Source organism: Heloderma suspectum, chromosome 3, assembly GCF_057233095.1.
Source record: "Heloderma suspectum isolate Gila_16-S chromosome 3, 16-S_ref, whole genome shotgun sequence".
Lineage (NCBI taxonomy): Eukaryota > Metazoa > Chordata > Lepidosauria > Squamata > Helodermatidae > Heloderma > Heloderma suspectum.
Genome location: NC_139460.1, coordinates 315,768,226 through 315,783,603, shown reverse-complemented (window position 1 = coordinate 315,783,603; position 15,378 = coordinate 315,768,226). Strand labels below are relative to the sequence as shown.

The 15,378-nt window shown below is 41.6% G+C and overlaps 1 protein-coding gene across 4 annotated transcripts in view; it reads right to left on the bottom strand.

The window, feature by feature from the left end:
* The window catches only part of FXR1 (FMR1 autosomal homolog 1), a 56,384-nt gene that overhangs the window by 16,089 nt on the left and 24,917 nt on the right, over positions 1-15,378 (bottom strand). For all 4 annotated transcript variants that reach the window (XM_084847570.1, XM_084847571.1, XM_084847568.1 and 1 more), the window contains exons 4-11: positions 10,704-10,775; positions 9,715-9,863; positions 8,673-8,766; positions 7,674-7,790; positions 7,386-7,556; positions 5,672-5,750; positions 4,110-4,219; positions 936-1,022 (exon numbers count right to left, since the gene is read on the bottom strand). In XM_084847570.1, the coding sequence (XP_084703696.1) occupies positions 936-1,022; positions 4,110-4,219; positions 5,672-5,750; positions 7,386-7,556; positions 7,674-7,790; positions 8,673-8,766; positions 9,715-9,863; positions 10,704-10,718 (822 nt within the window). In that variant the 5' untranslated portion in view covers positions 10,719-10,775. The remainder of the gene's footprint in view (positions 1-935; positions 1,023-4,109; positions 4,220-5,671; positions 5,751-7,385; positions 7,557-7,673; positions 7,791-8,672; positions 8,767-9,714; positions 9,864-10,703; positions 10,776-15,378) is intronic.

The following is a 15,378-nucleotide window of genomic DNA, read 5'->3' as shown; positions in this document are numbered from 1 at the left end:
TAAATGCTGAAGCAGTATAATCTGGCCCCTATTCAACCTGGGATGATTTTTAGCAGAACCTACAAGGATTCCCAGCTATACAGCAGCTGCACATCAGTTCCCCATTTAAATTGCAATAGTTTAAGACAATGACTGCTACACAGGTAGAAGTGCAGTATGAGGCAATGCCAATATATTTTCCAATAAGCCGTCAGGGGGCTTACACTTCGAGGCCTTTGAGGAGGGTCAATATATTCCATCATACTTCATGTCAGCCATTTGACAGCCACAACTATCAATGAATTGGTATCACTGAAGTTCTACACAACTCAAAGCCATATAATTTAAATGCAGCGCAATTATTCCCCCCTGTTGTGTATCTCTTCAATGATGTAAATTCCCCCTGCCTCTCTCAGCTTGGAGACAGGGACTGGTCAACAGCTGGTTGGCCACTGTGAACAGAATGTTGGACAAGATGGACCCTTGGTCTGATCCACATGGCTCTTCTTATGTTCTTATGACTCAGCCGGTGTTAGAAGGAGCAGCTCCTCCCAGTGCCAACCAAGTCAAGCACCTCTTGCTATCCCCATCATGGGCAGCAAGAGCACCAAGGATGACCCAGCCACTGCTGGAAGGAGCCACTCCTACCGAGGCCCTGGCTTCACACATGCCCACATTGCCGCTGTTATCTCCAATTTATGATTTTCCTGTGCACCGGGGATTCCTCCAAGGGGTGGGGGCTGGGAAGCCAAGCCTTGCCCCTGGAGGAATCCATACAGGGGCTTTGCTGGCCAGATGGGGAACATCCATGGGTTGGATTTTAAACAAACAAAATTAGTTTAATACTGGGTACAAAATGAACAAAGTATCTGCAACTAGGGTAAGAATTTCTACAAAACCTAAAACGGGAGCAGTTAATCAAGGAAAATCCTGTCTTTACCACAAACAATGCTTACCTTCAAATAGGCAATATGGTATTCAAGAAGTACTTGGACATTCCCAATGCTTTCTTTAGTGCCCACAAAGACGAATGGAACCATCCCCTACAAAGATAAAATACTATTTTCAAACATACATAAACCAAGTCATAAGCAAATTATGTCTACAATCCACTGTGCAGTTATCACAGTTAAGCCCATTTTAGCAAGACCCAAGTGTAACAGTGAGCTGGATTGCAGACTCTTCATTATTTTTGAGTGAGTAGCTACACCACCCTTCAAACAATCCCCATGCACAGCTCTTTATCCTATCTGTGGACTGTGTGTCTGTATGCCTATTGGGGGATGGATATGTGTAAGGAGCATCCATCTCTAAACACGGCATATTATCACAGTTTCCAACTTGTCTGTGTATATTTTATGAATAAGTAAATTGAATAGCAGTCAGAATTATAACCTAACTCTCAGATCCTAAGTTGAGTGAGGCAAAGGCAATCTTGGCTTGGAATGGTTTTTTTCATCACCAGTTGTTTGAAATGACTGAAAAGAGAGTGTTGCCTGACATTGTAATATCCCTGCTTGTACGGAGTCAAATGGGTCATCCTCCACCCCCATAAATTAGCTTTTCAAACATTTGAATATTGAAATATTTAATAGGTCATTTGTGTCTTAATAATTAGCACAATAAAAATGGGGAAAAATTATCATACTTCTAAAGCCAATTCATCACAAATTGGACACCACGATTAGTGCAGTTCCATTAGTAGATGCATCCAGAGCACCATCTGGTCCAGTTTTATTGGATGCGTTTCAGTTATTGAGGCCCAAGGATGCGGACAAGATGCTTGGCCAAGTCAGATTGATCACCAGTGTGCTCGACCCTTTCCCTTCATAGCTCATCACATCAAATAAGGAGGGGATATTCAGCTGGATCCAGAAGGTTGTAAATTCCTCTAGAGAGGGAGTGGTTCTGATCTCTTTAAAACAGGCACTAATTAGGCCACGCCTGAAAAACCCTAACCTGGACCTGGAGGATGTTAATAGGTATAGGCCAGTGGCTAGCATCCCCTTCCTGGGCAAGGTTTTTGAGTGGGTGGTTGCAGGACAACTCCAGGCACTCTTGAATGAAATGGATTATCTAGATCTATTTCCACTGGGCTTCAGGCCTGGTTTTGGAACGGAAACTACCTTGGTTGATGACGGGATGACCTTTGCTGGGAGAGGGACAGGGGGAGTGCGACTCTGTTGATTCTCTTGGGACCTCTCAGCAGCTTTCTATACCATCGACCATGGTATCCTTCTGGATAGGTTGTCTGAGCTGGGAATTGGAGGCACTGCAGTGGTTCTGCTCCTACTTGGATGGCCGACTCCAAAATCAGCTATGCTGCTGGGGGATTATTGCTCTGTGCCTTGGCAGCTATGCTATGGGGTTCCACAGGGCTCTATTCTATCCCCTATGCTGTTCAACATCTACATGAGACCACTGGGGAAGGTTATCCAGAGGTGTGGGCTGAGGTGTCATCAATATGCAGATGACACACTCCAGCTGTACCATTCTTTCTCATCAAATCCAGGCGAGACAGTGGCTGTTCTGAATCAGTGCCATTACTTCTCCAGCTACACTGGCTGCCAGTCCAGGCCCACGCCCAATTTGAAGTACTGGTATTAACATTCAAAGCCCTAAATGGCTTGGGGCCAGGTTATCTGAAGGATCGTCTCCTCCCATATGTACTTGCCTAGACCTGAAAATTATTTTCAGGGGTCTGTCTCTGGGAGTCCCCGCCAAAGTAAGTAAGGCAGGTAACTACCAGGAAGAGGGCCTTTTCTACAGTGGCACCCTGGCTGTGGAATGAGCTCCCTAGAGAAGTTCACCTGGTGCCTATGATGTGCTGTTTTCGACACCAAGCGAACACCTTTTTATTTTTCCAGCATCCTAGTGTTTTAGCTTTGTTGTTTTGCTGATGTTACTGTATTTTAAATCTCTACATTGCTGTTAGGTTTTATTCTGGTTGTATTTTTATATTGTCGTTTTTGTATGTTATATTGTTTTTATGATGTACTTTGTGGTTTTAATTTTTGTGAACAGCCCAGAGAGCTTCGGCTATTGGGCAGTACAGAAATGTAATGAATAAATAAATAATGCCCCCATACTAATAATAGCCGAAGTTCTTTATCCATTCAATATACATTGGCTGTTATTGGCACGGGATGCTATGCTTGACATGGTTTTGCACTGTCAATGAGTCGCTTCAGTTGGATGTCCCCTACCCTTTTCAGTGTCTGCAAAGAGGCTGCAGCAACCACACACTGCTTTTGAAGCCCCCACAGGAGGATGGTCTGCAGTGCCCAGAGTTGTCGCCCATCTCTCCCCTGTAATAAGGCTAGCCTAACAGGGAATGAAAACCCCATTTTGCATCAAGTTAAACATAACTTTTAGTATGTTGTTTGTTATGCTTATCTGATTGTGATCTCAAAAAATAATTTCTTCTGCAATAATTTTAACGCATGCATCCATTTTTCACTCTGTTTACTGCAGTAAATTGCCCTCTCCTGCTGTTGTCCGCCAGCAACTGGTATTCAGAGGCATACTGCTTTTAATCTTGTATTTTGAGAGACTGCATGGTTTCCTTAGAAGGATCTTGGACTGATTTTCACCTGCAGTGTGCAGCCATAGGATAACACTGTGTGTTCTAGGTTGCATTCAGTTCTTTGGCAGATGTGCAAGAGGTTCAATGGATAAATTGATGTGGACAGGTAGAAAGATGGATAACCACTGCATTAATTATTCTCAGTCCATATATGATGGACACGCATTTGCTTTTGGCCTTCCATAGGCATTTGGATGGCATTATGGAAAACAGGATGCTGAACTCGATAGGTCTTTGGTCTCATCCAGTAGGGTTTTTATGTTCTTATATATAGTTTTTGAAAATCACTGATCTAATGTATTAAAAGGCATCCATCATACATACATCAGACTGCATCAAGGCATTGATTAACTGAAAGACACCTGAAGTGGCAATTCTCTGTTAGTTCCTTCAGATCATAGAGTAACTCAATAAGTTCTATGCCCCATTTTTACGGTTGTGCTGTACTGCTAATCCTGAAACTACATGTTAAGCTTAATATTGATAGAAGTGTCACTGACAAAAAAAACATAGAGTTAAAACTTAAGCAAGGGTGAAATCGTACATCTTCTCTGGGAAGTTTGTTCTCGTTGTCTCCTTCAATTCTCACTCTCACAACTCCAGACTTGTCCACGATCTCCTGAATAACTTTTCCATTTTTGCCAATAACTTTTCCTTTAACACATAAAGACGATTAAATTTTGAACCACCATTGAGGATAGTTGCTCAAATAAACCATCAACAAGAAAAATAGCTAAAAGATTAAGAATACCTCCTTTTATCATCTTGGAACAATTAACAGACAAAGACAATACATAAATAGCAACCAGTGCAATACTTTGAAGTGTACAAATCCTTTACAGTTATGTATGTACTTCAGAACCTCACATGAGATTTGAACATTTTAAGGAAATCCCAAACCACCAGCATATTCAGTTGGTAACTTGGGAATGGACCAAAGAACAGCAACAAAGAACTTATTTAAAAAACATTATTATTTTATTTAAACACCCCATTTTTCTTTATAAAATGAACTCAAAGCAGCTTATCAAGAAGTTCATAACATATATAACACACAGTTACAAACAACAAATTATTCCATATTTATATAATTATTCCATATTTATGGACCCAGTCCAACAAACTCTCCCAGGGACTGAATGTGGAATACAATATACCATTTAAGAATAAGGAAGAAAAGGGAGATTTTGTCTTACATGCTATATCTCCTTTCTGGGCATAAGCTGAGAAAAAATCTGAAAGTGGAAAGTCTACTTCCTCAGGACCAAAAGGCAGGAAGTAAACCTTACCCAAAGAGGACGACTCTTTTCCCCTAATCTGAAACAGCAACAGCTTGGAACACAGAACTTTTAATATGGAAGGAACAAAAAGATAAAAGGGGCAATGAAGCTGACCCCAAGCCATCTCCCCAACCCATGGAGGAGCAGGTGCACAGTTTGGGGGCATTCCTGGATCCAGTACTGCTTTGGAATTCCCAGGTGGTGGCTATGGCCAGGAGTGCTTTTTGCCAGTTTCAGCTAGTGCACCAGCTGTCCTCTTTTGCTGGAGAAGATATGGCCACACTGATACATGCCATAGCCAACTCCCTATTAAGACTACTACAACACACTCTACATAGGGCTGCCCTTGAAGTATGTTTGGAAACTGCAGCTGGTGCAAAATGTGACAGTCAGACTATTTTCTAGCATGCATTATTTACAAATATTACATCAGTCTTACAACAGTTGCACTGGCTGCCAATTTGTTTCTGGGCTCAATTCAAGTTGTTGAGGGGAAAGTGCTGCCTACTCTTGCTTCCTAGTCTAGACAGAAATGGACTGGAGATAGGGAGTCCACTTGTTTGGTAAGGTCTGCTTCACTTCCCTATCTCTTAGTGCCAGTGACTTCCCCACTTCCAGAATGCTTCTCTGCACATATCCAGAAAAAGCAACCTGTTGCAGAAACAACATTATCCCTATATATTCAACTGCTTCAGCTGCCAATATACAGCAGCTTCATATGTGATATTAAAGCGGGGGGGGGGGGGCACACATACATGTTTTCATAGTGAATGGCCTCTTTCCCCACAGCTATACAATTGTGTTAAATTTTATCAGTACTACATACCCACAAGACTCCTAGGAACCTGAATAAAGTCCTCTACAAATTCCAAATAGCTCCTAGCCTTTTTTACTGCCTCAGCACTCTGGAAATGAACGGAAACGATTTGTGAATGCAATGCATTAAAAATTAAAACCTCTCCCAAAAGTTAGAACTCGTTTAGGCAACACACCCTTAATATACAATGTGAGAATGGTAAATATAGTTTGCAACTTTAAAATACAAGAAGCAATTCCTGTCATCTATGACTACCAGGTTAGTGCTTAAATACAAGGCTGGGAGAAGACTATATTCCCACAACACTGAAATCAGATTACCACCTGCAGTTCACATGAAAATGCATAGAACAGTGTCTGTTTCTATATAAGGAATATTTGTAAACAGGCAAGTAAATTTCCTAAGTCAAAGAACATACAAAAAGTTATTTAAATATCCAAGAGCCACAGCCCATCATTTCAATTTTCTCCTCAGTATTTGCCCCATCCCCACCACCATGACAACACTTCTTTTTCTGTCACCAATCTACCTTCCTCTTAGCTTACTGCTCCTTTAGTGATCCCCAATTCCCTAGTATTCCTAGCATAGGAGTATGCTTCTCAGACAGTGCTGTCATCACCAACTTTCAGCCCAAAAATTTTGTTGAAAGAGAGGCAGCAGAATGGACATCTAGTCTCATTTTGAATTGCTCCAGCACAATCAGTATATATGCCTCTAAGCCACTCGGGCTGTTCACAAGTAACAACAACCCATTGGTCCATTGGTTCAAAAACCAATGAGCTGTTGGGAATGTGCGAGAGCACTGCCCGTAGCATGCCTGCCTCTTCCACTTTATAGCACAACCCACAATCAGCTCCTTTGTAGGTTGTGTAGTGTGATGTGCAAACCTGGACAACTGGGTTGTTTAGAGACTAAGCAACCCAGTAGTTAACCCAACAACAAACCATGGGTTGTACCTATGTACGAACCAGGTCAGTTTGGAGGCCCCTGCATTATACTGAAGATGCAATCGTTACAGAAAAGATGCATTAGCATATCTTATCTGGATGAAGTATCACATTGTCACACACTTCATTTGTAACCCCATTTGCCACACTGGCAAAAAAACAAACACACCTCTATGGGTCTATGGGTCATATTAGTAAGTGCAAGATGGGAGGATATTGGTCTAGCATTAAAATGCACAAGTGGAGACTTGGGAAAACTACCCCATTTTACTGCAAGCATTCTCCTTCCCCTACAAAGGAATGGGACACTTGTAGTCTCCAGTTTATTGAGGCAAGCCACTAGGTCTCTTTTCAACCCTAAAGCAGGAGGCATTACTCCATCCTCCAGAAAGGCCATCATGTCTTCTTCTACTTCATTCTGATGTATCCTACCAGCTACTGGTGGCAATTAGCCCCTGAGAAGAATGTATCCTCCATAATCCAGCACAGGTGTTAAGTCCATCTATGTGGATAATACAAGTGAAAATAAAGCAGTGATTACAAGTTTCACCATATGGATTTCTGTACAATGGAACAAGTAAAAGGAGAAACAGATAAAGAGGTAGCAATGGCATTCTGTACAGACAGTATTCCCTTCCAGCAAATGATGATGTCTCTTTAATGGTAATTGGAATTTGTGTATTCACCTCATTCCAGATTCAGGCTTCAAGGCAACCAATCAAGAAGTAGAATACCACACATTTACTAAAAATAAGAATTCTCCTGTTCCTTTTTACCTCTCCATAGATCCTGAAAGTTCCAGTATCTTCCTCAAGCTCAATTGCAGTAACTCCTGGAACCTTCCTTGCTTGCTGTATGTTACTACCATGTGTTCCTATTGCAAGTCCCATTAAATCTTCTCTGACAACAAATTCCTCATGAAATGCTGCTGCAAGCTGTTTCGTGCACTAGGGAGGAGGCAAAGGAATTTGTTTACTACAACAAGGCCTTCAAACATGAGCACAGGTAAGTGACTACATCAACACTTGAATTGGCGGTGGGAAGCAATTATGAGGACAACTCACTTCTAGATGTTTTGTGGCTTCTTCATTTCTTGACATGAGCATCAACTTGGTTCGAATGCTGCGCAAATGCATGTCACTCAGTATACTCACTCTTTTCACCGTTGCCTCAGTGGCAGACTGCAAAAAACAGCATTTCCATTTTTCAGGCGAAGTTATACCAAGAGAGTAATCATTCTATTTAACATTAGTTTTGTTACTGTTTATTTCAAGCTTTCGAAAAATGTTAGTCTCTTACTGTTAAGAAGGGAACAAAATTAATGGATATTTGTTTTTTAGTTAATTTAGTTTTTTGAAGTTAAACTGTGGGGTCAGACGAGAAGAAACAGATTTATTCTTGTCATTGTATCAGGATACTGAGATCCATATTGCTTTAATGGCAAGAGGGTTAGCAAATTTTATGCTACTGGATGGCAAACAAGCACATAGGACTACTTTGTTTGATGCAGCTTGACCTATTTTTGGCACAAAGCCATACCCAATCAGATGAAACAGCTATGGCATAGGAGCTGTACACACCAAGTAACGCAAGCCACCTTTGCAAAAGTCCCCACTTAGCATTTCACTTCATGAACCGGTTGTCTTACTCTCCGCTATACGTAGAACAAGCACCAAGGCCAAACTGGTACAAATGAGATCCTCTGCCTGCAACTCTCTACCTTTCAATCTACCCTAAAGCAAATTTGTCATTCACAGGCAGATGTTACCTCAATATACCCAAGTAAGAATGTATTTTCACTTTGTCCCGGTTTGTAACGACAACCCATGGGTGCTTCCCACATGCTTGCCACTGAAACAACGAGTTTTAACCCATGGCTTAAAACTCAGCGAGCACGTGGGAGGCGCTCCCACATGGCCCCAAACATGGGTTAATTATGGTTCATTGTTACATGCAAATTGGGTCTTTATCTCACTCACATACAGAATCAAGCAGGAAGCATAACATTAACAGAAAAGCAAGACTAAACTTTGACACTGAACGAAAAAGAAAATATATCTTACCAGTACTATTAACTGAGCTGTTTCAGCCTGGTAAAAAATTCTGCAGGCTCCTACAGCTTTCTTAAAATCCTTATGAGCACTTTCATTAGCACACCTAGAGAAATCCATTTATAAGTTAAATTCAGGTGGCAGTGTTAAGACATGCTGTTGTACAAAACTGACGATATTGAAATATCCGAAGGCACAGCATTCTCGAGTCAGAACATTCCCAAGACAAGGACTTTTGCACAAGTAAGGTGATGCCATTTACTAGACCTATGTTTAATGATGAAAAAGTGTGGAAACTCACAAGCTACACAGAACTCTTCACATGAGAAGAGGTCAAGGTGTTTTAAAGAATATAATGAAACAATTCAAGTAACATCAGAAAATAACACTGTACTTTTACAAATACATTTTTTTACTCTCTTCAGATGTATACAAATTGACAATTCGGTTGAGAGCCCACTTACTTTTACACCATTAAAAATATCACCTGACAATTTTGAATTTCTTATTCTTTTGGACCAATACGTGAAGCCAGTCTCAGGAATCTTGATGCCATTGTTTTAAAAAAAATGATATATGTGCTTTTCCCCCTTCCTTAGATGCAGAAATCATGAGTATGGTGACCCACTTTTACCAATGAACCACAGCCTATTGCCATTAATTTAAGATGAAACTCTTCCACATCAAAAACAGCCACCTACAGCTCAGACCCCCTTCTCATGTCTTCCCTTTCATGCCTCTTTGTGATCCGTCTGTCCTCTGCCACAACCCACAGCTGGTCCTGTGGTCTTCCGGATCTTCATCCACCCTTTCCTGTCTGACCCTTCCTTTCTGTCTTACAATGAGGATTCAATAAAAGATGGAACATATTATGCATGTCTGCTCAGAAATAAGCCCACTGTGTTCAATGGGACTCACTCCCAACTAAGCGTGTATAAGAGTGCAGCATCAATCTTTCATCTACCAGAGACTTCAGATTATTTATTTTTAAAAAGCAAAGCAAATTGTTTTTAGATACAAGATACCGACAGAAGTTTTAGGGCAGTTTACTCACGCATCTCTCAGGTCTTCAGGAACATCTACTGCACACTTGAAGAATGTGTTCTTGTTAACAGATTTATTTTGATTCACGGGCCGAAGTCGTTCAAATGTGACTATTTCATTATAAGTGGCATCGCAGGCAGCATACTCAATGACATAGAACTGAGGAGGGATGAGAGTTTTTTAATTGTTTTTCAAAATTGTAAGTGAAAAGTTGTTTTTAAAGACCAGTAAATTATTTTAACCAAGAAAGTGCAGAAATAATCACAACAGCACTTAAGTCTCACTCCCCCTCAACACATCTATCTGAGCACTATTGTTCTTTGTTTATTATGTTTTATCACACCCCTCTTCCACAGAGCTCAGAGTACCACACATCATAATACCACCCCCATCATGGGATGCAAGTTAGGCTGAGAATGACTGACCCAAGATCACTCAGTGGAATTCATAGCTGGGGATTTGAACCCAGGTCTTCCTAATCTGACACTAACTACTACACCATAATGGCTCTTGTTAGGCTCGCCTGTTACACTACATGGGAAATAGGAACCTGTAATACATGTTTTCTGCGGGATTTTTGAACCTCTAGATATAAAGGAATAGAATATACAAAGTTTATTTCCCTAAAGAATACATTATAGTGAAAACAGGTATGACACAATTTAGGGTCATATAACATTAAGAAGTGGATTATTACAATAACTAAAGACTGAAAAATAATATGCATCTGGCGGGAAATTAAGATTTGAATCATTTTTTCCTCTGCACCTCCCTCTCCCAGGCAACTAAGCTTTAGCAATTTCACACCAAAGAATCTCCATCCTGTTCCATCTTGGGGGGCGGGGTGGGGTGGGTGGAAGAGGTTACTAAACTTCTGGAGTTTAAATTGCGAGTGCTTCTTTTGTACTACAAGACATTGCACACAAGTTTAATGCTTTCCTTAGATATGGCTTCATAATGAACTGTGTCTGCAATTCCCACATTTTACTCCCTACTTACCTCCCCTTTCATCATTCGAACTTTTGCTAGCCACCATCCACAAGGCTCTTGGTCATTTGCTCTTGAGTAAACCTGTAAGTACAACATAGTTAAATCATCTTGATTTGAACATGTTTAAACCAAGCACTCTAGTACAACTCCCATTCACTCTAGTTAGGTTTGATGCAGAAATACCTAAACGATTATGCCTACTGACACTTGAATTCTCTGTGGGGGAGTTCCGATGATCCTGCCTCAGCTTAATAAGCAGAGATATGAACAAGCCTTTCAGCAGAGCACACAGCCCCTTCACTCCTTGAGTAAATGTACAGGAGGCGACACGTGGATGTAGATCATAACTGGTTTATGGTAAATAATTGTAAGATACAGGCACTGTAACACTGACTATAATGACAAGACTATTTAAAAAACCTCCAGTAAACATTACTAACAGAAAAAGCTACCTGATACGTAAAAGAAATACTTCCAAATGTTATGTTTAAAAGAAAAAATAATTTAGAGAATACAATGCCATATCTCCAGCTCTAGGACTAAAGAATAAAGGATTTATAATTGACCCATACTTAGGTCAATTTATGTTTCTTACCAAGGGTGATTACTTAAGTTGTGGAGAAAAAGATCAATTTAAACAAAATGACAATGATAATTTTACTTTGTTTTATAAATTTTAAGAACTGAAAACTATTTAGCAAAGAAAAGAGATAGAAAACAACTTAGAAATAAACAACTGCCAGGCTTGCTAACAAACTACAGGCACAACCCAATCTAGACTACACATGGGTGCTTAAGTGCATGCTTGCGTACAAGTTGCTGCATGGTGAACATCATGGGGCAGTGTGAGCAGGTAAGGATGAATTGCTGCATTAATAATGTTGATAATTATCCTCCATGGAAGAGGCTTTTGATAAGGCAGATCCAAGTGAGGCTATCTTTTATGAACTACTTTTTCTTGGCTGAGGCAAGTGCCTCTCTGTAACCTATCAGTGAATTTGACCAAATCAACGTAAGCAGATCTTAAGTGTTTATGTGATTGCAGTGTTAGTATTCAATATGAACCATTCATTAGGAATACATATTCAAAATACTGGATACTTTTCCATTTGTATAGCCTGAGGATGTGGACAGGATCCTTGAAGAGGCGAGCCCTGCCACATGTGTGCTGGAATCTTGGAGCCTTTTCTGGCTTTGAAAAGCGCGTGCGGGGGGGGGGGGGGTACGCACACTGGCAGAACAGATAATGTTAGTGGTGAACACCTCTTTATGGCAAAGTATAATTCTGTCCTGCCTAAAAGAAGCAGTAGCAAGACTTCTGCTTAAAAATCCTTCCTGAGCCCCTGCCCATATTGTGTAATTTTCAGCCAGTCTCCAATATTCCTTTCTTCAGCAAGGTGCTGGAGCATGTGGTGGCTTTCTCAGCTCCAGCGGTTTCTGGATGAGATGGATTTCCTAGACCCATTTCTTGCTTCAAACCTGATTATGGAACAGAGACTGTTTTGTTCACCTTGGTGGACGAACTGGGCAGAGGGAGTGGTTGGTTCTGCTGGACCTCACAGTGACTTTCAATACCATTGACCATGGTATCCTTCTGAGGTGTTTGAGATGGGACTGGGAAGCACTGTTGCATCGTGGTTCCAGTCCTTCTTACGAGGGGGTGGGGGCGATTTCAGAAGGTAGTGCTGGGTGATTCCTGTTCAACGTCATGGCAATTGGTTTGTGGTATCCCCCAGAGTTCCACTTTGTCCCCCATGTTATTTAAGATTATACATGAAACTGCAGGGAGAGGTTGTCTGAAGTTTTGGGGTTCGGTGTCAGCGTATGCTGATAACTCTCAACTCTATCTCTCCTATCTAAACCAAAGGAAGCAGTTCTACTTCTAAGTTGGTGTCTGATGTTGGTAATGGAATGGACAAGGGAAAACAAATTGAAGCTTAATCCAAACAAGATAGAGGTGCACCTGGTTAGTCAAAAGGCAGATTAGAGAATAGAGATTCAACCTGTGCTGGATGGGGTTACACTCCCCCTGAAGGCTTAGGCTTGTAGTTTGGGTGAACTCCTGAATTCAGCCCAGAACCTGGATACCCAGGTTTTGGTGGTGACCAGGAGTGTGTTCCCAGAGCCGAGGGTAGTGCACCAACTGCACGCACTCCTAGCGGTGTCCGATCTGGCCATGGTCAAGCATGCCTTCGTTACGTCCTGTTTGGACTACTGTAACATGCTCTATGTGGGGCTCTTTGAAAATGTAATTGGAAACTTCAGCTGATCCAGAATGCTGCAGCCAGACCATTGACCAAGGCCAGTTACAGGGAGCACATGACACCTTTGTTTCAACAGTTTCACTGGCTATCTGTCTGTTCTCAAAAATTTTTTAAATTTTCTGTCCCACCTTTCAACCCCCAAAATAGTGCTCAAAGTAGCAAACAATAAAATCCAGATTTTAAAAAAGTAATTAAAACATAGACAAATATAAAAGCACAACAAATGAAATACACCAACCAATTAAAACCCCCTTCTGCAATAGACCAGCTTGTATGCCAAGGCTCTGCCGGAATAAAAATGTCATTGACTGTGGCAAAAGGACAACAGAGAGGGAACCAAGCTAGCCTCCTTTGGCAGGAAGTTGCAAAGCCTGGGAGCAGCCACCGAAAATGCCTTCTCTCACATCCTGAAACATGCCACTGATGGTGGTGGTACCAAGAGAAGGGCCTCCCCAGTAATCTTAAAACCTGGGCAGGCCCGTATGTGAGAAGGCAGTCTTTCATATAGCCAGGCCCCAAGCCATACGGGCCTTCATATGTCATAACCAGCACTTTGAGTTGTGCCTGGAAACAAAAATAAAATTCTGAGCATAAAAGAATCGTTATAAAGAGTATGGGCTGAATCAGGCCAAACCTGTTCCCAATTCCACCATACTCATAGCAGATAGCAAAAGCACACCTGCATTCTCACCCAATGTGCCTATCCTGACCCCAACGTCCCTGGATATCTACTCAAGGGTATAACATTCACATAGGGGCTGTACATCTAAAATCCAGAGCACATGGGCACACATTGCCTGGACAATTACCAGATTTTATCAGAGATATTAACCATATAATATGGACCTGTGCATACTGGATTTTACAAGTGCAGGTTCAGTTTCAACATTATACCCCCACATGAATGTCTGAGGATGCTGAAGAAAGAGCATATGTACCAGATGAAAAGATGTGCTCTTGGTCCCACCACCTATATGGGCTCAATCAGGGACAGGTATTGTCCAATCCAGTCGATTGTAAGCACCTTGAAAACATAAAGGGATTACTTGAAGCCAACATGGATTTGTCAAGAACAAATCCTTACAGACAAATCGGATCTCATTTTTTGATCACTTAACCGCCCTTGTGGACTGTGGGAATGCTGTGGCCATAATATATCTCAACTTCAGCAAAGCTTTCGACAAAGTGCCCCATGATATCCTGATGAGCAAACTAGCTCAAAGGGGGCTAGATGAAACAACTATCAGGCGGACCTACAGCTGGCTACAGAATTGGACCCAAAGAGTGCTTATCAATGGGATCTTCTCAAACTGGGGAGAAGTAACGAGCGGGGTACCACAGGGCTCAGTCCTGGGTCCAGGCCCCTTCAACATTTTTATTAATGACTTGGAGGAGGAAGTGCAGGGAATGCTTATCAAATCTGCAGATGACACAAAATTAGGTGGGATAGCTAATACCCTGGAAGACTGAAACAAAATTCAAAGTGATCTTGATAGGCTGGAGTGCTGGGCTAAAAACAACAGAATGACATTTAATAAGGATAAATGCCAAGTTCTGCACCTAGGAAAAAGAAACCAAATGCACAGTTACAAGATGGGGGATACTTGGCTCAACAGTACTACAAGCAAGAAGGATCTTGGAATTGTTGATCACAAGTTGAATATAAGCCAACAATGTGATGTGGCTGCAAAAAAGGCAAAGGCTATTTTGGGCTGCATTAATAGTACAGCTTCTAAATCATGTGAAGTACTAGTTCCCCTCTACTCAGCACTGATTAGGCCTCATCTGGAGTACTGTGTCCAGTTCTGGGCACCGCACTTTAAGAAGGATGCAGACAAGCTGGAAAAAGTTCAGAGGAGGGCAACAAAGATGATCAGGGGACGGGAAACAAAGCCCTATGAGGAGAGACTGAAAGAACTGGGCATGTTTAGCCTCGAGAAGACTGAGGGGAGATAGGATAGCACTCTTCGAGTACTTGAAAGGCTGTCACAGAGAGGAAGGCCAGGATCTCTTCTCCATCATTAGGGAGTGCAGGGCATGGAATAATGGGCTCAAGTTATAGGAAGCCAGATTCTGGCTGAACATCAGGAAAAACCTGACTGTTAGAGCAATATGACAATGGGACCAATGACCTAGGGAGGTGGTGGGCTCTCCCACACTGGAGGCATTCAAGACGAAGCTGGACAGCCATCTGTCAGGGATGCTCTGATGTGGATTCCTGCATTGAGCAGGGGGTTGGACTCGATGGTCTTATAGGCCCCTTCCAACCCTAGTCTCCTATGATTCTATGACTCTAATATTGAATTGGCAGGCTATATGCAAGAAACATTTTAAAAAGCAACTATTTTAATATTAAATTATTTCCCTTTATATATTGAAAGAGGTATAGAAATAAAATAACATGCCAGTTATTTAAATTC